We start from the raw sequence: 26982 nt of genomic DNA, 5'->3' as shown, positions 1-26982 counted from the left end.
TGGGAATATTTAACTGCTTGTGAAGTAGGTGCTATTTCACCAATTTTAAACATGAGCACAAAGCTGTCTCTGCATGACAACCAGCAAAAAGGTATCACAGAGGCATTCTGGAAAAAGAATGAGCTATTATTTCCCTCCTGGTAGCCATCATGGTTGAGAAAGGCTTGTGGACTCCCTGTGACCCCAGAATGTGCTTTAAAGATTGTTTAGTGGCTTTTGTGTGGTTAGAAATAGTTCACTTTTGGAACAATCAGTTTCAGCAGTGAGCACGCGCATCCAGCCTGGCTTCACCCAGTCACTGCCAGCTTCCTCTACTTCTCTGAAAGGAGGGAGTGCTCATTATTGATTTGGCCATTTCTTCTGAAAGACAAAGCTTTGGGGAATTTCAGTGATGAGCACTAACTGGAAAGTGTCTGTCAGTCACCTGGGGGGCTGCTGGATCTAACTGGTGCTGCCTGAGGCTTTCCAGCAAAAACCAGACAGATTTGGTCACTCTCTATTCCTGCCTGCAGGCGGGCAGGCTTCATTCTGATGGAGCTCTTTCAGGACAAAAGTGCTTATAAATGTAAGAGATTCAAGTATTTTTTGTTAAAGACTGACTGGCATTGAATATCCATGATAGACAAGCTCATTAACAGTTTCACTTGTGTGCAAATCCCCCACTGTACCTCAGTGCTCCTGGTCTTTCTCTGAAATGCAGCTGTTCTGCTGCTCCCAGCATTTTTGGTGGAAGTTCTGGGTCATCCCTGCTCTGACATGTTTGAGAGCTTATGGATGGAGCACCAGACTGCAATCAAACTGATGGCAGAACTGGGGCAATAGGATTGGAGAATTTCTAGCTTTTCTTTCCAGATTTAAAAGCATTTCGTTTCTCCAATTCTATTTCCTTGCAGCATTAATATTAAATAATGAAATTACTGAAACAAACTGGTCTGAAGATTATGGTGTCAAATGCAGCATTTTAGAATTTCATGTAGGTTTACCATAAAATAAATCTCCACCAGATGTTTAATCTCATTGGTTTTTTCACCTGAATTTACATTTACTTTTCTTAATAATTATAATTTCTAAAGTTCTTTTGGTTAAACAGAAATATCAACCAGCTGTATAATCACTGCAGAAATATCAGTTCTCCCAGGAGATGCCTCTTTCATATGGTATATAAAGACAGATTGCTCCAATGAACACTGGTGGAAAGGGCTGAGCACAGGGCTCAATAATAGTAAGTGTCAATATTTTAATATTAATTGAAGAAGTATTAAGAGAACAGCATGCACAAACTGCTGGCATGGCATAAGAAAGTCTATTCTCTAAAACACAGGCAAAGATCAGTGGCAAAGGAACAAAAAGGAGCATTTTTTACTCCATTAGTCAAGGAACTACAAGACAGCTCAAGGTCACAATTTTAGACACTTGAAGTTGATTTAAACAAATTCCATCCAGACTTTCTGTTCCTACTTAAACTTACAAGTAACCTTTATTGAAGCTTGTGCTGTTCACCATGTGCCAGTGTCAAAGGAATGTCATCAGCATCTCAAAAGCATCACTTCAGTCACAATTGCCAAAAGTTTTACTAAGACCATGGTAAAAAAAGACCAAAGAAACCAAGGTGGTTGCTGTAACTCAGCACAAATATTCAACGGAAGTTCACCCTCCAAATGAAATGGGTTCTATGTTACAGTCCTTTTTTTTCTGAATGCTTCCAAACACTTCAGAAAACATCAAAGTGAAAAAAATGTATTGCTTTTAACTACCCCACAGTTTTAGACATCCACAGGTACTTTAAAACTGTCCTTTCATGTTGAAACCTGGTATGTGAAGTTAGCAGAGAATGGCAAGATTTTATAGTTCAATTTAGAAAGACAAAGCAAATCCCACCCAAACCCCAAACTCAAGCCACAGATGGGACATGGTGACACAATTCCAACACAGCCTGGGTCAGGCTCTGTGGCTGCAGGCACAATGCTGAGGCTTTGCAGATAGTTTATTGCTTACTCCAGGCAGCAGACCCTGTGCCTCTCAGCCAAACCACCACTGTGCAGAAACGATTTTCCATAGAGCTGTTAAAACCTTAAAATCTCCGTTAACCACATATTTCAATGGGAATTGAAGAGTGAATAAAGTATCAATCCTCTGGAAATTTCTACTGAAACAAAAGGAAAGAGAGGAGGGAAACTACTTTCCTGAATTTGCTTTTTTGGTTGAATCTGAGACAAAAAAACACGTAAGGACAGGGAGTTTAAAACACAGATCAACATTGCATGTATTGGCATGCCTTTTAAGCACTTCCCTGCTGTATTTAATTTCTTGTTATTGGCATACATATTTATATTCCACTAGTTCTAACAATAGCATTTTGACCGCCTTAACCTTCCATCTAAGTACTGAACTGGGACATTCGTTTTCTCTAACAGCAAGTTGGACACAAATATTACTTTTTAACTACTGGCAGCAACTGTTTTCCATCACAGCTGATATTTAACGAGACAATACTTGAGATCTTGCATTCATTGTTTTAAATAGATGATGGAACAGTATTTTTTAAGCAGAGCTTTTCCCTGATTCCAGTAGGTGGCAATAGCTCTGCCCTAAAAAGCTCAGAGAAACCTGTTTCAGAAGGGGAATGAAGCACTGCATCCCCACCCATCCCTGCTGTACTGGGGAGGCTCTGAATTAAATCACCCAACAGAGCTTTCCAGAGAAGATTCCTCTGCTGTCAGGCCTAAAATTCACTGCAAATGATTAATGTTGTTACTGAAAAGGGAGCCCTAAGGCTCTAAGACCACTTGAAACAAGATAATTATTTCATGCCTGATTTGTGAGAGCAAGCACTTAACATAGAGTGTTGCTCGGCTTTGATTTGTGCATGCAGGTGCAATACCTATGCCAAATCGAATGAGTTTTATAGCATATATAAGTGGTAAGTGGCTACATTATCTCTAGTTTATGAAATTTATGAACTTTGGGTACCAAAGTCTTCATCGTTATATGCAGCTCAAAAGTCTGGGATCTGACAGTAGACAACTCAGCAGAAATCAACTAATCATCTATCTTCCATAGCCTCTGACATCTAAAATGAGTTTTACATAAATAAATGTTTTTTAACAAAAGTTATTTTGCCAAGAAAATACACTAAATGGGAACACACAGGTCTGAAAAACTAAATAATCATGCAGAACCTCAAATTCATCCCTTATTGTCTATACAAAGCTAATGTGACAGCTGTAGAAAGCTATTGGAAAAAAGCAAGTCTATATGTCCTAGAAGGAGCAAGAAATGCCCAAAGGGCTGCTGTTGAGAAGTATGACCTGCTACCTCACAGGCTGCCCATCTCCTAGCCTGTACTAACCAACAAGCTGAGTTAAAGTAAGGTCACAACTTTAAATCAAATGAATCAATAATTCCAGTTCATCTTGTGCCAGGGAGGGATTGATGTTACTGCCTCCTTTCTCAAGAAAATGAACCACATGTGCAGACAGCACATACAGTAACTTCTATTCATTAAACCTATTAAACATATTGAGTTTTTCAACAGTTCTACTGCAGAAATGTGTTATTTTCCCTCAAATGTAAAAACACTTTTAAAACTTCATTCTTTTAAGAAGGGAAGATATGAACATTTTACTGTACCCAATGTCATGATTATTGAAGAATTACTTATTATGGAATAAAGCTATGTAATATGCAGATTAGGGATGCTGTTAAAGGTGCAACTGCTGTATGGAGGTCTGGGTTCAGCCCTGTTGAATGATCTTTATCATGAGGTAAAAATCCTCAACCACATGGGTCTTTCCAAAATATCTTCCACCCTCTAAACAGAGAAAATTTCATTTTAGTAAATCTATTTCATAGTGTAAAAGCCTAAAGGAATCTGCTGAGGCAGTCTTCATAAATTATTTTTATTTAATTTCAAACTTCAGAGTCAATAAGCAAATAAATGTAAAAAACAACTACTGGAAATTCTCCCCTCAGAAAAAACATCCACATGCTCCCAAATATGAGTCAGTTCTCATTCCTTGGCTCCAAGGCAGAAGAGGAAATCCCCATCTCTCCCTCTGCTCTGCCCCTCAGATCCCCTGCCATCGATGAGCAGAGCCAGGGCTGTGCTCTGCCCTGCTGCAGCATTGCCCCAGCAGGGAGCCATGGACATCTTTCAATCTGTCCCTAAGAAGATGAGCAGCTGGAGAAGCTAATTAGCAGCAGGCTCCTATGGGCAATAAAAGGCTCTCAAATGTACATTTCATAAAGGAGAGAAAAAAGCTGCAAGAATTATCTGCGCGCTGTAAGCACACTGATGAGACTGACAATTCTCTCACACACAATGACATTTTTTCCCCTTTGCTCTCCTATCTTCTTTGTCAACTAGGAGCAAACATGCTTTTTGAACAGGAAACAAGAGTCTTTTCCTTCTAGTTCCTCTTCAGCAGACCAGAGAATGACTGAAATAAGCAGAAAGCTTGCTTCTTTAGCAGATGTATATTTACATTTTGAACACCATAGCATCTTCTTCTTTGGACCACTTTTAAAATTAAGAGCACTGACTCAAATATTTTTCCATTTAAATAACATCATTTTTCCAGACACAAACCAGTATTTGATAGACACTATTTTAGCTCAAGGGCCACTTCTGTTTTTATATTCCAGTTACCTCAATGCTGTAAGCATCTGAAGTAGTTGTAACAAGTAACCCAAATAGCGGTTGGCATTCTCTACCAGAATGCCTTTTAAATAGTAACCTGGAGTAAGATCCAGAAGCATGTTTGAACAGCAAAATGCAATAAAAGGGAACAGGTAGAGAAAAAAAGTACAAATGATGTTTCAAACTAACCAGTTATGCTTTAAAATCCTATTTTGGACTGGGTGGCTCCAACAAATAAATTCTGTCTTCAGCATGTAAACTAAACATTTCCCAGTCAGAACACATTCACTTCATGACAAGGCTTCTTTTCAAAAATCCAGAATTTGCCACTGGTTGAGTAGAAATACGGTGTTAGAGCTATTAATAATAATTCCTAAGTAATTATCTGAAAGGAATGTAAATAGTTTCAGTTTAGATTATCATGTTGCTCTGCTCACTACTTTAGACCTAAAATGCAATTATAATATACAAAATACCTTATCTGTACAGGAATTACATTAAATTATTCAGTTGTTATAATAATAACAACTGAAAAATGTTTTCCCCCTTTAGCATTTGAACACTTAAAAAAAAAAAAAGACGAGACTATCTTCTATTAAAATTACCATAAAATTCCACCCTCAATAATTTAATTACACCCTTACAATATTTCAGTATATATATAGATTTCACCATCATTATATATGCTTAAAAAGAAATTATGTTTCTCAGGTCCACCTAGAAGTAATTTCCTTTAGAAAGTGTGGTGTCTTAAAGATTTGGGCAGGAAGAGTGGCTGAAAGGATCTGAACATTAAAATTTTACTGATTTTACTACCTACTCCTACATCACCAATAAGACAAGCTCATCAAGGATTAAGGACACTATTCTATATTACTTTATCCTTCTATTCTTCCTCTTTGCTTTTACCAGTTAGTAGAAATGGGATTAAAATACACATACAAGATTTCTTAAGTTTCTCTTCTACCTCCCTTTTACAAATCACACTGGTATGTGCAACCATTAGATTGTGATTACACTGTCTGATAACCTCCTCCCAGCAAAGACCTCATGCCTTAGAGTTTAGGCTCAGACAAAGACTGTAATCAGTTTCAGATCTTTTTTCATTTCTGTTTTCACACACCTCACTAATATATATTAGATATTATTGTGCTGAAGTACATACTCCTAATCAGACAGGACAAATACGATTGCATCTTGCCACCCAGCTGCTCCAGGTTTCCATACTTACTAGTACTGAGGAAAATAATCAGAATTTAATTATATTTGAAACTGCATATATTTTGATTTTCTTTTCTAAACAATACTGGAGCAGAGAGAGGGCGTTTTATGTTCTGGTTCCTACTGAAGTGATGAATGTTTCAATTTAGCCAGCATTTAGCATATTGTCCATCAGGAGATTTCTCTAAGATTACTGGTTATAATCACAGCTCTTCTGAGAGCTGACAATATAGATGCAGATGTGAATATTCTCTTGATCCTTCTACTTTCCTGAATCATTTACTCCCTCCACTACCTCTTTACATGGTAAATGTGAGAACCATAATCCTATGTATAATCTTAACCTATTGATCTGATGATTTTGTAAGAGAAATACTAGTTTCTCTTCCAATTACTGCTGAATTAAGTGGGAATTTTCAATGCAGACCCTTGTAGAAAGATGTCAAATAATCATTTCAGCAATAAAATCTTCTACCAATACTTCCTGCATGACAAAACAAGCCATGTCCACCCACAAACAGCAGAGTCCTTAATTCCTGAAAGATTGCTCTGGGGCTAGTCTTTCCGTGGTAACAGCAAAGGTCTGTAATGCTGTTTCCCATGACGTACTGAAAATAGATTCTCTCTTTAAATGTGTAAATACACACATACATTCTTTTTTTCGTTAGTAAAGCAGTCACAGAAACTTTTACAAATGTATCTGTCATAATGCAAAACAAGTGTAATGAACTTATTTATGTCTGTCTTTACCTACGAGGGGGAAAAGTAACATATTTTAGAAAAATCTTATGTTCTTACAAAGAATAAGTATTCTAATAACTTTAGGAGTCTCATCTGCTATGCATTAGACAACAAGCAGTGCACTCGAGGCTGTGACAGACACTGGCATGTCTCCTGTTGGACATCAACCAGTCTGTTGTCTGAGAATCCAGCTAATGAACTCCCATGAATTTATTTTTTCTAACCAGTGGAATCTAGTTAGCATCCAGGCTCGAATGCCAAGGTCATTAGGCACATTCCTGAGGTGGAAACTCTCCTGAAGCTGGGAAAGAGGGTTTGGCTGGCTGGCTGCCTGACCCTCTTCCTCTCACTGCACAGGCAATTTAAACCTACTTTTCCCCAAAACAGGTTTCCAATATACAGTCAAACCCCTCGGCAAACTGACAGATATGAGCAACAGGCACACAGTGAAACATAACAGCATTACTGAGCATATGTAAACATGCCATTAATTTTACGTGGAAGGAAGATGCTCAGGAGAGGACTGGCCAGAGGAAAACAGAGCTTCCCAAAGACAGAGCTCTTCTGCACTCTTGTCTTTGCACTGACTGCCCTTAGAGAAGGGAGTGCTTCTTTATATTGACAAAGCAGGATTCTCCTTGAAGCATTAAACTCCTGTGGCAGGGAGATGTTCCTCTAACGAAGTTACTAAAAATGGCTGAAGAAAGCAAATCACTCAGCTCCTCTCTCTTTATAGATTTCTGTTCCCAATCGCTCTCCTTCAGGGACTGTGGAGACCTGCCAGCTAATTTTGTGGACAGGATGGCTTCTAGGCTTGTCTCTGATCTTCTGATGATGTTATTATTTCTTCATAATTGTTTACTGTATAAAATCAACATTGCTCTCTCCAGAGAAAGACTGCTCAGAGTTGCTCATGAGAGCCTTTTAGCTCACAGTTGTGGGCCTGCTGTCGTCTTGACAACATACTCATGTCAAGGTTAATGACACATCAAGGCACTGTTAGTACCTCCTTCCCTTGCAGTTACTCTTTCAACTGTAAGGATATTAATGCAATTTAAAGTTTCTGCATTCTTGGCTGACCTTTAGGGGTATTGCAACTTCACACAGAAATTTGAAGGGAGAAATTTCTCAGAGTACTGTGGGACCAATTGCAATTGTGGGGAAAACGCCCAGATTTTGGGTTGTGTTTAGAAAGCACAGCACTGAAAGCAATCACCTCCACATTTTGTCCTGGCTGAGAGATGGATTCTGCCCATGACCTCTGTTGTGCCACCTGAGCTTCATATTAGAACCTTCCCACTGCATCCCCATCTGTTAAAGTGAGATAATGCTCTTTATTAAGTTCATGGGGATTTCGTAATTAAATGCTCATGAAGAATAGAACTGCAAACCTTTCTGCGCTACTGCTAAGTGCAAAACTTCCCTAAATCTTGGAGAGCAGAGTCCCAACACAGAACCCTCAGACCACACTGAAAGAAAAGCTATAGCTCTTCTTCTTTTACTATTAAGTGAATAATTTAAGAATATTCTTGCTCACTGTCTTGAAACCATTCTTTTTGTGTCCCTGGGCAGAGCTGGAGGCAGCAAGATTTGCATGTCAACAGCTATTTTGTTAACAGGTTCGGGAATACCAAGGGCAGCAAAGCACCTGCCTGTGCTGGTGCCCTGGGCAAGACACTCCTCTCTGTGTTATTCTAATACCAGTTGCACTTATGTAACTGATTAAATAATAAAAAATACATCTCTACTGCTTGTGGTACATGTGTGATCTTACAGGCACACCCGTTGCACATCACCCATGCTGCTTGTGGTCTGACTTGGACTCGGTCAGATTTATTCCTGCACAGTCTCTGTCCCCCAGGGCCACTGCCAGGCCCAGAGTTCCCTACATTCAAAAGAACCCAAATGCTATATTCTTCTTGAAAAATATGTGGATGGTTTAATTGTCTCCCTGGGTTTCTATGACAACCACAGCAACATAAACAGCCTTGCTGGCAGCCACAGGAGACTGAAATCTCTGCTCTGTTCCCTTCCCTCCCCAGAACTTTTCAATGTAGAACATACCGTAACCAAATAAATACAATTAACAATAGAGGTGGTGTCTAGTACACCTGGCTGCCACTGGGGAAATGTCTCACAAATAAAATGCATTACAGTATTTTATGATAACAGTCAAAGCATTGCCTGCTAAATCACTGTTCCTGATGTACCTTGGGACCAACAGTGAAAAACAGTGCAAAGCTATAAATATATAAACAGAAGTTTTCTATGTCAGCCTGCATAGCTGCAGAGAGCTTCAAAAAATACGTGAAAAAGCCTTCTCTGATAGTGTTTCTGAGCACCTCTCACCTTGCTGGTAGGTTACACATCAGGAATAGATAAGCTCCTGAGCAAATGTCAGGAGAGTTGGGGTTCAGACAGCTGCAGAGCTGTGTGGGTGCACACACAGTATGGTGTGGCCTTAGGCACCTCTCCACGGCTGCAGCTCCCAGCTTTACAGCAGGAAAATCATAAACAAAATGTGATTTCAGCAGCAGTGAAATGCTCTGCATGGCACCGAGTCCAGGAGAAGCTGTTTCTCTAACTCCTGCATCAGCACAGTGAGAGATGCTGCTTCTGCTGATGCTCAGACATCTGAGGTCCAACAAGTCCCAAACAAATAGCTCAGGTCTTTTTTCTCTCCTGAGCAAAATTAATGGCAAAATAGATTTTCCATGAGCCCAGCATAACCCTGGAGGTCTTAAGCCATTTTAACTCATTCATCTAATACTGGATGGCATGAAGACAACAGGATACACAAGAGTTACAAAGGCTGCATGTGATAATTACAGTTACCAGCTGTCCACAGCTCACAAAATCATCTTTCAAATTATTATACTACTTTCTGATCACCATAATGCTGTGTATTTTTAAAGTAATTGCTCCTGTATGTCTAGTTTGTGACAAAGTAAGTTTGAGAAAGAAAGGGCTGTAATTTCCTTCACCAGTGCTGTTTGTCTCAGGCACTTGTTCTCCCTGTGCTGCCAGGGAGATACAGATGCCTCTGGCTGCTCTGAGACACAACTGGAGATGTAAATATGCCATCTTCCCTGCAGCAATCTTCCCTTGGCAGAGAAATCCTATGGCTTTGTGGGACTGATTTTGCTGTGAAGCAGACTCAGGGTCTGAGCAAACAGATCTGGGAGGCGGTATGTGAATGTGAACCCTTGGAAACAAAAATCTATGGGGATTCCCTCTGGGCCAGTAAGCTGAAATACATGTATCTGTGAGGAGGAAGAGAAGGAGAAAGAGAAGTGAAAATGCTTCCTTCTTCCACCACAGGGCTTGGAAGGCACAGAAGGTGCCACCTGACATTTCACAGCTTGAAGGATCAGCTTTTTGAAAACTGCCTGATTACACAGACCAGGTGGAGGCAAGAGAGGAATTAATGAAATAAACACTAAAAATGGTGATGAATATATGGAAAAAGAAATGTGGATATTTTATTGGTTTCCCATCTTAAGGCAGGACTTTCACCACAGTGACTACCAATACAAATTTAAAATGGTTTCATTTTCTCTTGAAAGATTTTAAGCAGGGTCCTCATGCTAGGGAATTCTTGCACAACATGGAAATACTCCATTTTGCAATATGGAAAGGAAACATATCTTCTTTCCTACCTAATTTGCTCCAATAGGCTGTATAGCAAGGAGTGCTATGTGGGACTGAGTCATGAATATGAGAAGATTGCTTATGGCCACATTTACTACCTTACACAGTAACAGCATCTAATGAAATTTAGTTTTATCTATCAACTATTCATAAGAAGGTTTTGTTTCCATGTATGTCTTCCTGCATTCTAGTATGATTCTGATAATTACAGACAAGTTAATTAAAACTACAGCATACAGGAAATGAATGTTGACTTGGAATATAAAGAGACATCTGTTACCTTACAAATATGAGAGTCCACGTGCTGCAGATCACATCAGGATATCAGGCAATATGCAAGGTATGTTGCATAATTGACATTGAAGTTAGTCACAGAACAAGCAAGTCAGATGATATTTTGTAGTTTTCACAGTTATTTATTAACTGTAATAGCCCCAAGATGATCATAGTGCTTTTAAATTAGGATTACAAAAATATAAGATTCTCTTTTCTGCACCTGGAATGAATTCCTAGGCCTAATGGGACTGAAATAAAAATGAGGGCAATTTTAGAGTAATTTTAAATTAATGATTCTACAATTAGTAGATATTTTCATACCTTTCAACCTCTGTCCAATATGACTCACTGCCATTAAGGCACTCAGGTTTAAATTCTGAGAAATATGTATGAAAGTTTAAGAAAAAAAAAAAGGGGGGGCCTCAAACCACCACATAAACCTTTGCCTATTTCCCAAGTATGTTCATGGTGTGTGGGTGGCTGAGATGAATTATGGTGAGGCAGTTTTATCAGAAGTAATGACATAATTCCCTTGTGGCTTTGAACCATTCTAAACTCTAATCCAAGCCCTAATCATTACTAAAGTATTCATACAGCCTTTACAAGACAATGTTCCAACTCATAAAGCCATTCTTTAAGAATAGTCACTACTTCAGAAAACTTGAAGGTTGCTGTGACTTCACAGGAAATCTTTGTGCTGCTTAAGAAAGAGATGTGATATATTTTGCAGTTGCACCTATGAATGCACACATTTTTATGCTCCAAGTGCAACATATGGCATGACACCCCTTTCAAGCACAGAATCACTGAAATCTGTGGCCAAAACCCATGCTTTTGACAATTTGAACCTTTCAGATTTTGATAATTTTAGTTTATTCAGGTGAGCTGTTCCTTTAGTAGGCCAATATTAAAAGTGTGGTTTAATTAAAGCACTTAAGAAGAAAATTAATTCAGAGGTCTTTAAGTATATAACTAGGGAATATGCCACCTCAAATGAATGAAAAAATTAAGGAAAGGTAATTTTCCTCATTGCTAGTGTACTTTTGCCATACTTCCTAAGTGGCAAACTAGACCAAATGGGCTGCACACATCAGGGTCAATACTTTTATTTATTGTTAGAAAGCAACCACCCATTTTTGACAATGCCAAGTTATTCTCTTCTTCCCAAACACCTTAAAAATAACATTTTTTGTAAAAGCAAAATTGTTCTCAACAGCATAAAATACACTCTCAGTAGAGCATAAGGCTAAAAAATCTTGACAAATGACATACCTGCCCCAAGCTGCTTTCATGGTAGAATCTTTATCAACAGGAATGCATGAGGACTCAACAACACTTGATTTATTTAATTTGTAGCAGAGACCACAGTTTGGATCTAACATACATCCATTGCAATAACTGAAAGAGAAAAAAATAAATACTTAAGCAACACTTCATTTATTTGTAGATGTGACAAATAACACCATCTCCTAATCAGTCTTGGAATGAACATAGTTAAGTTGTCAGTGTTGGAGACAAGACAAATAAATCCACCAAAAACTATCACATATTGCTTTCACCTTCTTCTGTAACACATTTTGGTAGTCCCTCTTCATCCATCCAGTGATACTTGATCAAGCTGTAGGAGAATCCATTCACAGAATGTATTTTAATTTAAAAAAGACAGATTGGAATTGCAGAGAAAGAATCATCATAGAGTCACAGAATGGTTTGAGTTGGAAAGGACCTTATGGATCATCTAGTTCCAACACCCCCTGCCATGGGCAGGGACACCTTCCACTTTACCAGCTTGCTCAGATCCCCATCCAACCTGGTCTTGAACACTTCCAGGAATGGGGAATCCAAAGCTTCTCTGGGCAACTGTTTCAGTGCCTCACCACCCTCACAGTAAAGAATTTCTTCCTAATATCTAATCTAAACACTCTCTTTCAGTTTAAAGTCATTCCTCCTTGTCCTATCATATATCATACCGAATAACCAAATTGTTACATCAATATTATATCAATATATAATAACCAATTAATAATCAATATCATCAATATATAATAACCAAATTGTTACATCAATATTAGTACAGCAATTGGTAGTACCCAAAAGAGTTGACAGGAACAGAAGACTGCAAGTGAATAATAAAAACATTTTTATAGATCACAAATGTGTTCAAGTATGCAATAATAATATTAAAAATGTATAAAACTGTAATATTTTCTTATATTGAAAAGAATCCCATTCTATTAAACAGGATAATTACATGATTTTCAAACTGTGGAACATTGTCAACTCAAATGATGTTACCAAAGTTCCTGTTAACAACATGAATTTATAAAAAGACACAGCAATGAGTCTCATATTTATGGTGTTGCCAGCAGAGGACAGGGTAGGGACTGGACACCTCCTGTTTTCCTCAGTGTCCTCACAAGAATCAATGCAGAGCTGAACAGCAGAGCTGAAGTTGCACTCTGTTCTGTCCTGCTGGGCTCACCCTGTGGGTAATGCCACGTAACCTCATGTGGTGCTGGCTATCAGTAACCAGTCGACTGGAAAGCAGAAGATATCTTATTTATTCCCCCCTCCCATCCAGAAAAATATTGAGAAATTTGGGTATTGGTTTCAGTGTCTGTCTACATGGCTGCTAGTTCAGTTGATCCTCTGGCTTTATTGGATATTGTAAAATAATTTAGGTTGGAAAGGACCTTCAACATCATCAAATACAAATGGTCTTCCTATTGCCCTTCAACATAATAGAGGCTGCTGGATTTCATGTCTTTCCAAATGTCAGGGGTTATAGTTACTCATAACAATTTAAATAACTTAAAATTATTATTTTCCACATCTTTTCTGATGTTTGTCTTTCAGATTGAACAGTTAAATAACTCTATAAACCCTTTACCTGTGGGTTAGGATTTCCCATCATTACCTATATAGTGAGTTCATACAATCAGACTTTGACTTCAGATTTTAGAAACAAGACCAATTTATGCCAGAGGAAACACAGAAATCCAATACACAGGACCTAAAGCCATTTCAAATACGACTCCCAGCAGACTAAGAGTAGGCAGTTGCTGTTCAGAACATCTAGCATTATTCTGTGCCCTGTTTTATCACTGATATAAAATTTTGTGTTGTCTTTGATGAGGTACATGGTCATTGTTTTTTCCAAGCCGAAGACCAATGTTTTTTCCTCCAAAATCCCAGCATAGATACATTACAACTGCTTCATAACACAGTAAAGAAATCTATTAGTTACTAAGTCTAATGATAGCAGAACATGCAGCATGAAATAAGCAAGAAAGATTTTTTTCCAGAGAAGCAACCAGACATCATGTGCTGATGTGCCAACAATCATGTGCTGAGGCTGCTTACTGTAGAAATAAAATATATAGTAGTTTCGGGTTTATGTTCTTCTTCCCTCTAGCCTCATTATTACCTGCTAAACAACACTATTTAAACAATTTGAAATTGAGCACATATTCTGATATACATGCTCACAGTGATATAAATAATATAGGACACAGAATATACCAGGAAAAGAAATGCACAATATAATACTTACTGACATGAAACTATCTACTACAGAGCTCATTCCTGTCCTCAAAAGTACCTTCTTATCAGTCCTATCAACATATATATTGAAATATATGTCAAAGGACGAATCTTTAAAAATACTGGTAATTCTTCAAAACCACACCAGAGATCAGTTATGGCCTTGAAAGCTCTACATGGGAGTACTCTCGGATGCCTAGGCAGGAAAGGAAATTTGCATCCAATTATAAACAGGAGATATACTTCCTCTGCTTAGCATGAGATATTTATATTTGTGCTAAGTTTACGAGCTAGTGTCTTGAAAACAAGCTCATCTGTGAAAAGCCAGCTGAAAATCCCCAGGCAGGATGGTTGTCTGCAAGACTGACAATTCAAGGTTGAAATACCTGAGAGAGATTTGATTTTGATGAAAACTGGCAGCATTACAGCAGAAAGGTTTTAAAACATGCCTGTTTCCCTCCCTGCTTGCCAGCTGGGCTCCTAGGCAACCCAACAAGAAGGCAAATGTCTAGACTTCAGATGCTCCAGCCTATGAGGCAGAATAACAACAACCAGGACCCTGAGGCTTCAGAAGTCCAAAGGTGCCCAGCTCCCCTGCAGATCAGGAGCATGAACCCAACAGAACAAAAACCTCAGTCACCAGCCCTCTCAGTTTATGGGGAACTGCCATGGAATGGGATTTCTGGGCTCCTGCTTCATCACAGCATGTCTACTGCGGAGCTGATGGACTGTTGGCAGAACTAGGTATCTCCAACCCTGCCATTCCTCACTGATTCTGCCAACACACTCAACACAAGTCATCTGATTACACAGGAATAACTGACTAGAAAGACTGACAGTACTACTTTTGAGGTCCTTTGACAGCAATTTCTTGCCAGCCAGAGCAGCAGCAGCTTTCAGAATGCTCTGCTCTGGATCAGCCTGCCCGATTACTGTTCCTGAGGTTAGAGGTTGATCACAAAGACCACGATGCCATCCTCTCTCACAGAGATCTTACACTATATGGATGAATTGCTAACTGATTATCTGTGTACATTTTTCTTGATGCCAAAATTACTGTTTTCCTTCTTCCTAACAGTGTAGTTTAATACTCTCTAATGCAGTCTCTAAAAATATTGAATAAAATCTCTGACCTTCCAAAGTGACTCCCCAGATGCTGGTGAAAGATTCACAAATGCTTTTTCCCCACTGCTTAGAATACTCCTTACTTATGTTTATTGCATCATTACATTTTGCACTTTAAATTTGCAAAATGACCTTGTAAGTAACGACTTTCCTACAATTCTCAGCAGTCTTGTAATTTGAGCTGCAGGTTTTACCTTGCCACTTTTTATTGAGTGAATTAGCATTAAAATACCTTTGCCTGATGCCCTTGCTCTCCAAGTACAATTTCTCTTTTTCTCATACTATTTTGACTTTTTCAAGCTGAATCTCAATTTCTGAGTTGTTAGTTTCAAAACATTTCATCGATTTTCATTTCTGCCATATTTTAAAGAACTTTCAACTTTGCCTTCCATATTCTGTTATCCAGTTACAAAATGTATCAGTATGTTCCTACTGTCCAGCTACAGAAATGCAAACTGAATCTGATAATGTATTATGGACTGTGTAGCTATGCAGAACGTAGCACCTGATTTCATAATGTTCTACTGCATAAGTAGCATGAACAGCCACTCAAGAGTATCAAAATACCTCCAAATGGAGACTTTTTTGTGGACAGATTCTTTCCAATTTTTTGGGATTCATCATTCACACTGAGTACATGCTGCACAATCAGCCTGATTAAGTGAAGAAGGCTTTTTATGTGAAAATCTGATAGATCTGCAACATGCAAGTAGGACCTGATGATCCTTATGAGTCCCTTCCAACTTGAGATATTATATGCAAGACGTTTTGCTCATGTCCTGTCTTGTCTGCTGAGTAAATTCCACTGTTGAGAGCTTGTTTAACCCATTACTCCTACTCTGATGCAAATATTCATATTTCTGAAGATGGTTTTCCTCATAGAACTGCAGGGAACAACAAAAACTCTCTCAGGCAGGAAAGACTCAGTGTAGGGACAGGAGGGTTTTGCAGTACCTACTGAGGCACATCCCACCCAGAGAGAACATAAGCTGCCAATCACTGCGGGCTGGAAGGAATTTAATTTTGACTGTGCTGCTTTTTATTATTTCCTTCTTGCTGTTTGGCACTCTGGAAGCATGATCCCAGGTGGATCCTTCATCCTACCCTCAGGTTTGCTCTTTGCTCTTCAGGTTGCCTACGTACACAGTCTCTGCCTCCCTTAGCATACAGTGTAGTTCCTTTCCAGCTCCTCACAGAACAACAGGCTGGGATCAAGTTTTCCTTGCTTCTGTTCTTCTGTACTATCTACAGCCAGGCAATGTCTCCTCCTCCAGACTCAGCCAAAAGAAAATGGCCAAGATAGCTGAGTTGAGTATCACAAGTCAGGGCAGGCTTACTCAGCTGGACTCACCAAGGGACACAGGCAACCAAATGAATCCAAACAGCCAAGGTGTTTAGTTCAACAAAAACCCAACAAAACAAACAAAAAGTAATCAACAACAAAAAAACAAATACAAAACAAAACAAAACCACCAACAAACCAAAACCAGAACAAACAAACAAACAAAAAAACCCCAAACAACCAAACAACCAAAAAAAAAACCCCAAAAAACAAAACAAAGCAAAACAGAACAAAACAAAACAAACACCACAAAAAACCAAGGACTTTTGGACAAACACTGCAGACTTACTAGCTCTGTTGACATGTCAGGATATTGATACTTTCAGACAGCTACACAACTAAGGATCCTAGGGGTTTTTTTATAAATGGCTTGCTTCATTTTTATACACAAACTCATCTCAGTCAGGACCATGCTTAAAATTGCCTGATGCTTGTGCCTGAGGTCCTGTGCTGTTTACACATGCTTCACTACACCTCAGGCATGAAATCAAGCCTTTCTTTATACTTCTGATGGCTCCCGTGTTGCTTCCAGAAGTGAAGCACTAAATTCAGATTAAATGTAACTGAACAATAATATAGGGGATGCTTTAAGCAGTCAAAATGTGTGCTAACTGCAGATACCACTTCAAGCTGTTGTGTCTGGCACACAGGAAATACAATATTTAACAAAGAATGAGAAAAATCCACTTGGACTTCAAGAGCACTTTCCTGCTACTGTAAGAGACCAAGTGACAGTTTATTTGGTAAATTCTACCAGCACTCTGTTAGGTAACACATGTATCTATTTAGTGGTGTCCATAAGGAAAAGCTATCATTTATAATCACAGTACTTGGATGTTAATTGCAGCTCTGTAATTTACCACACAGATACTCCAGCAGATGTAAATCAGTTATGTTTAAGTATTATCAACCCTTTCTCATCTTCAAATCAGGCATCTGCTCCACCTATTCCACTGAGATGATCCTTTGTTGTTCTCCCTAAAGCACCAGACCAGTACTGAACCCTTACCCTTCCTGATATGCCAGCCACATATAAATACACTAGCTCTCTTCAAACATTCCTTAAACCTTCTTCACAAAGGTTCATATTCCTCAATTATGCATCATAATTTCTATAACCTCAGAGAAAATGTTTTCAGGCTCTTGGTGTTTGCTACTTCTGCTTCAGATGTGGTGAGGACGTGAAGGCTAATCTATTCTGCTCACCCATCACAGTCCTGTGAAGATAATATGAAGATAACTACAAACCTTGCCGAGTCCTTAGACCAGCAGGGCTTTACCACTACTGCTATAAGCACCTTGGCAGGAGACTGGAATGCTGACATCACATGAGAAGTGTCCTGATCTACTTGCTCATAGGCATCAATTATTTCTTGTCTTTGATGACCTCTTTTTCTGAATTTATATTGCCTCCAACTATAGAGTTTCTTTATTAATTCCTGGAACTGAGCAACACAGACAATAAAGAACAGAAACAACTGGCTTACACATGCCTTTATTTTAGACAGAACAGCAGTCTCTGTAGCATAATTTCTTTTAAAAACCACTCTTCCAAAGAGACCCTACACATAGATACAATATTCCCAGCTTCCAGGCAGATCAGATAGAAGCCCTGTTCAAACTTGATTAAAATAATTCTTGTGTGACTAAAACCTAGAGACCATGTAAAGTATAACACCTTCACTTTGGAAGATTTTAAAATATCGTTCCCTAAGCAATGTTTTGGGTTTGGTTAAACAGCAAAGTCTTAGAAGTACTACCAGAGATGTGAAGTGTTAATGGGTTACTATACAAATAACACCTTGTTTCCTCATTAATGCAGAGCTTGAGCCAAAGCATGTGGAAAACTTAACAATGGTGACAGGAACTGCATTGCACTCACAGATATTACAGTTCAGGTAAATTACTTTTCAGATCTTTGCATGTAAATTGATGAGAGGAGTTTTTTCTCATGCACATTAAAGATGCTTACTACATGGACTGACATATTCCTTCCCATCCTTTATAATTTAAAATTAAATTACAAGTTTTGATTGATCGGACCAACATGCCAGCAAAGGGAAAATCGTTACCAAACAATGTATCATTATATTATTTACTTAATAAATTTCAAGACTATGTTGAGGTCATTTCACAGTTCTACAACATAAACTATTAGAATTTTAACTACACTTCAAAAGAGCTGGCAAAAGCATTCTCAACCATGTTTATCTCTTTACATATTTGTAACTTTCTGACCTCAGTGGCCAAAACACATTACCATATTTATTATTGCAATTCTCAGTTATCAAAAAGACCAGTAGCTCAGGCACTTTGACATTAGAAACAGAAAATGAGAATCATATTTTAAAAAATACTGGTCCCATAATAAAGTGACATTATGAAAAATAGCAATGCCTAGTTTGCTGATAAATCAGATTGTCAATGAGTTCTCAATAAAATAAAGTACAATAGCGAATATACATACTATACGCATCCTAAAGCTATTAAATACAATAAAACCAGCTTCAGCTGCTAGGTTAGCTGAGTTTTTCAGGACTGATCACAACTACATACTTCTGCTACATTCATAAAGAAAATATATATTTCTGTCCATTAGGTATCTTACTAAATGGCTATGTAGGAGTGCTAAATATTGGTGCCTTCATCTCAGTGGTGTGTATTTGTACAATGAGCTAAGGATCATGAACCACGTGAGGGTGACTAATTCAGGAATGAACAACAGAGTCCTTGTGTGCCCAGCACAGCTGGCACTGCCTGTACTATTTTAATCAGTCTGAAGACAATCTGTTCAGGAAGGATTCTGAGAAACCTTATGTGCACAGGTATCATTTCACTAAGATAGGAGAGCTGACCTAGGCTTAACACAATATTTACCATTTTCATATAGTAACTGACATGAAAAATACTGCTTAAGCAGAGCAAGTTCACATTATGTCTTCTACGTTTGACCAAGTCTCAAGAAGTGCAGAGAGAGACACATGAATGAAGAGAGACAAAACCAGCAAGAATACAAGGCAGCAGGATCATGGTCATTTTACAGAAATGGCTCAACAGTCACAGCCACTGATTCTTTAATGATTGGGGAAAGGTGGGAGGGTAGTTAGCATGGCCTAACCTAAACCTTCCATAACTAGGCAAGTTCCCAGCAGAAATGGGAACGTTCATAGAGTTTTGGTAGTCAGAACAATAACAGGAATGGATAGTTCATCCTTTCATTTCTAAGGTGACAAATTTTGGGAAGGTGTTGCTTTGTATTGTAAAATTTACCTTTGAGCTTTTCTGTGCCCTTGATGATAAGTAACAAATCACAGCTGCTGAGGAGATAAGGATCAAATAAAACAGGTGGTCACACTGCAAATATCTACGCAACCTTATACAGCTGAGTGTGAAAATGAAATTTGAGTAATGGATGGCACAGCGAGGAGCATTCACCCTGCCTCTCCTCAGTGAGATACACACCCATTTCCAACCGTAAGGAGGCAAAACAAATTTCAATGTTTGGAGTGCCCTGCTGAATTTGCAGTATTTCCATGATTCAATTTTTTCCCCACAGATTTATGGATTATTTTTTGGCTGTTCAACTATAATATTGTACATCTCTGCATCAAATGAAAATACCTTATTTATTTTATTTGCAGCATATTTTACTGGTTTGTCTTCTGCAACCATGTACAGGTGTCTAACTCCATTTGCATGGCACAGCTCTTTGAGAACACAGTATTCAAGCTCTAAATGCTTTTTTGAATTAGGACAATGACTGTGCTCTTTATTTGCTGGTCTTCCTATCCTCATTGTTATTCTAGCAGCAGGAATTAGTCTGTGCAGAGGAATATGGATGTGAAGGAACAACAAGCAAACAGACTGTAGTAGCTCTAAGGGTTCTTTAATGGACACCCACACTTACTTCAACCCGACAGATTTGCAAACATAAAAAGCATTTTTACTCTGCATAGTATGAGTGAAACTCCTGTCAGCAAAATAAATTCTACTGGTGCTTTCATAACCTTAAATACATTTTGGCACAGACAAATGCAAATTATGTTTAGGAAACACCCCCACACTCTGAAATGCCCAAGCTGCAAACAGGTTCAGACTTCAAGTTTACCTCACCTCAGAGAAGCACTGCATCCCCATTAGAGGAAGAAGACTATGAGCTGCATTTGTGCAAGCACATATTTAAAAGCAGTTACAGAAAGATGGCATTATGTGTTCATCTTCTGAAGTCCTGCTGCCTTTTGCATTTCCCAAACTTTCTGAGACCTCTTGAAGACTTGCAAGATACAGTGCTAAGCAATCTGAGACATCAGCAGTTATACTGGAACAATTTAAGGTTAATGAACAGGTTAATGAACAAGAGACCAGTGCCATTAATTTACTTCCTTTTACTTTGATTGGATATTTTTGTAACTTATCTCTACAGCAACGCTCACTGCCCTACACAGTGGCTATCTGTACAGTAATGCCATTATTCTTAGAGCAGGAAGAAAATATGCAAGACTGATGTTATGCAGAGTAGACTTTTACTTCCAAATCCTCATGTTGGGGAATCTCTTTGATTCAACTCCATAACTGCCATGGGGAATACCTCCAGGCCAAAAAGGAGACAGACGTGAGTCACAATGTAAAGCCCAACCTTTAGCTTGTCTTTGACTTGTAGTGCCCACCTCCTCTTCCTTCCACGAACATGCATCTTATGTGGAACTACTTCTAACCCAAATGGAATGCTGAAAACACCGTCTACTTTCTCATGACAAAACAAATATTTTGTATTTCATTCAGCTTATTGACAATGTGCATAGAAAGCAGGCATACTCAGATCCTTGAACAGCCACTTTTCCAAGTACAATGTAATGTATGGTTGTATGTCATACCCTCCAGAAACAATGAACACTAATATTCATGATGCTGAAGCAATATTCTTCCTTTGGCTCTACCTGGATCACAGTTTGGTGATGTTTTGAGGCATGAAAATTTATACAATTTTAGGTATACAAGTGTGAAAATTGTTATTAGGCATATCAATCCCTATTTTTTGTATAAACCTTTTACATACTGGGTGCTGTAACCTAATTCTGTCATTTATGGGCAAATGCATTCATTTACTAGTTTCAACTCTCCTGGCTTTCGTGTCTCTCTACTAAAGTATAGCATAAGATTAAAATAGAAGCACCTAAAGCTTTCTCATATGTTGCTCATTATTTTCCCCCCATTGACTTCTACCTTTAAAGAAAGAGAACTCCTTCTATTTTAAAATACTCTCCAATAAAAATATTTAAATTATAATACTGCTCTTTTTCCAGAACCTTTGAATTTTTATCATATCAGCTTTTGCTCACTTCACAACGGAAACCGAAATCACAGCAGATTACAAGTATTCCAATAATTAATGAAACAATCTGCCTTTACTAGAATTACCTGCTTTAATTTTTCATGCTTTTGCCCAGAAGTGCACACCATAAAAGCCATGAAAATTTCCTTCCTGACTGGCTGTGGTTAACTGGAACATGAAAATTCTGTCATATATTTTTTCCGTTTTTTTTTTTTTTAATTGGACTAGCCATATTTCTTGTACATATATTTTATACCATTTCAGGTTATATTAACCATCTAGCTTTATTAAATAACAAATTATGTGTTTTGCAAAGGGTGCATCTGCTCTCTCCAGACATCCTATCCAAACAGTTAACTGGAGTCCTAGGCAAATTCTTCTCACATTTTTCTTTTAATGTAATCTTATTTGAAAAGGAGAGCATCTTCCCCCTTTACCTCTTTTACCCACACTGCTCGCCATTTTGTAGACAGGCCCATCTCAAAAATTGCAAATTAGAGCTGACTCTGCAGTAGAAAACAAGTAGAAATATAAATTTTTGATGTAGGAATCATTTTTATCTGGTAGTATCCTGACTTGCAGTTATTAGTATCTATTTACACTCAATGAAGTCCTTCCATCCCCTCCCCAGTTTTATCTAAACATTCAGATCCTCAGAATCTTTCACCTAAGACATTGCTCTGGCATAAGAAAAGCTATGAACCATATTTCTAGCTAATATCACTACAAAACTAGAAGTGCACCTCATTCCTTGACATTTATTTCTATTACAAACACATGTAAGAATTTGAACATAATTAAGAATTTCTTCAGCCATTGAACTAGTCTTCTCTGAATAGGGATTTTTCTAGTCTGTCAGCTGAATGAAAGTAAGAGCATTCACATGTGAATAAAACCCACAAAATACAGAAAATTACACATTCTTAAATCCCCAGAAGTAGTGTTATTTGAAACTATGACTGCATATGGAAGAAAAGTAGGTCAAAACCTGCACATTTATTATAACTGTTAATTGGTATGCAATTATCTGAAGATTACATTTTCCCACTCAGGAAAACAATAGGCAAGGAACACATCTTCTTGAAGAGTTTACAGCTGCTATGCATGACAAATCTACAAGCAGATGAATAACATCATGCATTTTTACAACTTCCTTATAAAATATTCCTGACTTTGTGTACACTGTAACTTGTAGCAGGTATGATATATCAGAAGAGGTAAATGTGGAATTTGTCACTTAACCATCTTATTTAGTTCACTAAACTCCAAAGGATTACGGAGATAATTTAATCAAAGAGTCTAATTTTCTCTACAGAGGGAAATTAGGATTTTAAATTTAGCTATCTAGTTTAGTTCCTTGTACTAGGCTTTGTGAATAATTGTTTATTACTCACACTAGGTTGTAAAACTCAATTAATTGGAAACAATCTTCAAGAAGATTGGATGAACGACCAAGAAATCTCACCTGTATTTTGTGCAGGTAGAGTTTTGATGTGAAGGATCTGGTGGATTAAGTGTGATTCTTGGCGAGACCTGAGCTGATAGCAAAAATCCCGAAGCTAGGATAATGAGTGCTACAGCAGTACCTAAAAATACAGATAAAGAACAATGTGACACTTTTCTCCAGAGCACATGAAATAATTCTCTATTGAACTGAACTCTTGGGAAAGCAAGGCACTCCATCACTGTGCACACAGCATTCCCTACGGAGTTGTGATGAGAACCTAAGAAAAATACTCTTTGCTACATCAACGTCCTAAATTAGGTTACATGTTAAAGTCAAGTGCACCAAGTTTTATGTCCAGATACTAAATTAGGAGGTTGAGACTTTTTTAATCTGTGGAATTTACGACTGCTTGAATGAACAGATATTATTATTTTTAGGGTTGAAAATAACGTTGTAAAGGTAAAATTTAATAGTGACTTTGAAATCAGCACATTTCTCCCCACTTCCACACCCACACTTGCAGGCTTTTCTGTAAAACAGAAAGTAGCACCAGCTTTCTCATTGAGTCTACTTCCCTTTGTGAAATGAGAGAAACTTGACTTTCCATATGAACACCATCAAAAAATGAGAACACACACATTCAAAGAACACACACAACATCTGCTGGGGAAAAGTCCCCTTCCATCTGTTTGCTCCTGTTTCCCCCAACAAATTCCTTGTGCACAAGCTGGGCAAAATGACAAGAGGAAGATAACAAAAAAGGTTCATACTTTGTGCCACAGGCCATTACTGGAACATAACTCATAGTTTTCCCACCTTACTTGTCACACACACAATATCCTGTATCATTTAAATGAAAACTGATAAACCTCACTGCTCATGATACTACTGTAACTGCCTCAAACTCAGACTTATAAAACCTTTACCTCTTGCTACTTGATGATGCATTGAGATTTACATTGTTTAAAAGTTTCCTAGCTGGCAAACACACCAAGTATGTGAAAACCTTTCCCTGATATAAAAATAATATCCCAAGTACCAAGATTTATGTAATATGCCTGTGCAGATGCCATGGCAAATAGGCAGGAATATGCACAAACTGCAGATGGTTGGACCACACATTTACCTGAACTGAGGCGACCCAGACCTTAAACTCAGTCACAAGCTATATGTGCAGAAAGCACCTTCCCACCATAAGACATTTCCGTTTATTCCATACTTGGCTCTGTACTGCTATGGCTGGTAGGTACATTAATAATCCCAGTTTTCTGGGCAGGCTGGATATTGCACTAGATGTCCTGTACTTTCAAAATGCCATAAATGAGACAGCAAATATATTTAGACAGGGTGTATAATCTTACTTATTCTAAATATGCTTTGTCTGTCTTTTAAGTTAACCAAATACATTTACACTCACTTCCAGTGTCTCTGTAAATATCTTGTTTCTTTGGAAAAGTACTGAATAGGTAAATTTGGCAAATGCAGTTTAATATATTTTCATTCTTTGGGAAGTTTTGCTATGATGAACAAAACCAAATAATCACAGTAGATCATTAGCTGAGGTGGAAAAAAGGAAATATCCTGAAGATATTTTAGATCATCTCTGTTACAAAAAGAGACACAAATTGTACAATGCCCAAGTACCACCATGCTTTCAAATTGACAATTTCTAAAGGGAAAGAAGAAAACACAAATAAAATTGATAATGCACTTATCACAATTCCTGCATATTTCCCAACTAATAGCTTTGAAGAAAAAAATTAACTGAAGAAAAAGAGCAGAAGAAAGATAAAGAAGTGATACCAAGATATAAAATGGATAGGAAACTAAGACGAATCAGTAATTGTAGTAAAGAAAACTAAAAAGGTGGGACTTTTTTTTCCAGATGTTTACTGTAATTTTTTCCTAATGCTATCTGCAAGGTTCAATTTTCAAAGTTTCTAATATTTTGAGAATGATAAAGACATACTAAATTAAACCTAAAACATCTCTTTGCCAAATGTTTTCAGAAAGCAGGAAAAGTTGGACAAGATTACAAAATTAAATCATAGTATATTGGCTTTTAATCAAAATATTAATGTTACTCTCTACTGTCCTTGCAGAAGAAGGCAAAAGTAGTAGTTTTGTCTTCATTTTATGCAGTGGGAGACTGGAGCATACCTGGCTTCCCCAAAGACCGGAGAAGCTGCCAGTAATAATAATTCAGTGTGAAATGGAATGTCCTTAGAAATGCAAACCAAAGTAGAGCAGTAAGATATGTTTACCCCGTGAGAAAACACAACATGGAAAACAAATCCATCTGTAGATTTAGTAATTATCATTCTATTACACAGCCGTCTTGCTGAGGAAAACACATCATATCCACCACTAAATCAAATGTTGCATGAAAAAATTCTAAATAGTACAGAGGATTGATGTATGATTTCATTACTGTCATTATTTATATTTTCCTTAAGGAGGGACCGCAGGATAAAAGCACAGCAAGCAATGCAGCTTGGCTCAAGTGATGCTGCAGACTGACAGCCAGCACCAGCCACAAAAAAAGACCATTTTTACTAAACAATTACTTTGTGTCCAAGCATCATTAACAAATCATCCTTTAATGCACTGTGGTCCATTGTTAATTTTGTGTCTTATTTCTATATCCTTCTCTGTTCCATGACTAATGTGCTTTGTAAGAGACGTTTATATCCACATTTCAGATGTACAACCTTTGAATATGTTAAGCAGAGCCAAAAAGCAAAGAGCTCTGATAATATGAAAAGTGTGTCTTGGTTATCACAGCTATACAGCTGGGTCCAGATAAGAAATAAACTCTTGAGGGGATTGGCCAGACATATGAGATTATTTGGGCCAAATATTAAATAAGTAAAAAATTACTCTGTCTCAATAGACATTAAAGGAGAAGCAGCACCCAAGAATCAGAAGTGTCAGTGCAGAGCCTGGGGAGATCCACACCACAGAAAGACAAGACAACAAACTGTCTGGAGGCACAGAAGAATATATAGGGCAGATGTATTTTAACTGATCTGGAACAGACTGTGTTAGAAGGAGCAATTTGAGATTTTTGTTCATATCTTTAAGATGTGAGAAACATGGCTTGAGTAACTGTGTACCAAACCTGACATGTCACTGTGTTGTCGCTGCTCTGCCTATAAAAACACATTCAAATACTCCAGTGTAGATTAACTCAGCTGAGAGCTGGGAACTGCACATCCAGTGACAGGGCAGCTGGTGCCCCTCTCTGCTGTGTTGCACTAATTAGGAATTTGGATACTTGACAGCAACAACAGAACAAAATATGAAGACATTAAACCTTTAAGCTAAACACTTGCAAAAATTATTTCAAGAGGAGCAGGAACAGTTTCTCTTTACAAAACGCAGTTCTTGGAAACATCTGAACCTTCCAGACATTCAGCCAGAGGCAGGCTTTGGTCACAGATCACTTCAGCCAAAACGAGCACATTAGGCAGGAACAAGCAGGGAATTACTGGGCTAATGACAGGACACACTGAACATAGAAAGGCTGCTTGCTCTGCCTTTCCCTGCTTCCAAGAGAAGACTGTGTGATGAGCTATGGTGTTTGAACACTTGGACAAAATGTACAAAACCAGAATTCTGTCTTTAAGTAACAAATACTGGTGATGAATTAAAATCACATTAAT

The 26982-nt window shown here is 38.0% G+C and overlaps 1 protein-coding gene across 2 annotated transcripts in view; it reads right to left on the bottom strand.

Annotated features, from left to right (window-relative positions):
• The window catches only part of SLC2A13 (solute carrier family 2 member 13), a 141479-nt gene that overhangs the window by 16054 nt on the left and 98443 nt on the right, over positions 1-26982 (bottom strand). For both annotated transcript variants that reach the window (XM_085041183.1, XM_085041173.1), the window contains exons 6-7: positions 23336-23456; positions 11801-11926 (exon numbers count right to left, since the gene is read on the bottom strand). In XM_085041183.1, the coding sequence (XP_084897309.1) occupies positions 11801-11926; positions 23336-23456 (247 nt within the window). The remainder of the gene's footprint in view (positions 1-11800; positions 11927-23335; positions 23457-26982) is intronic.

The sequence above is a fragment of the Lichenostomus cassidix genome, chromosome 1Aa, assembly GCF_008360975.1.
Source record: "Lichenostomus cassidix isolate B80296 chromosome 1Aa, HeHo_3.0, whole genome shotgun sequence".
In the NCBI taxonomy this organism is placed as follows: Eukaryota; Metazoa; Chordata; class Aves; order Passeriformes; family Meliphagidae; genus Lichenostomus; species Lichenostomus cassidix.
Note: the sequence above shows the minus strand (reverse complement) of the source record. Positions and strands in the feature narration are given on the sequence as shown.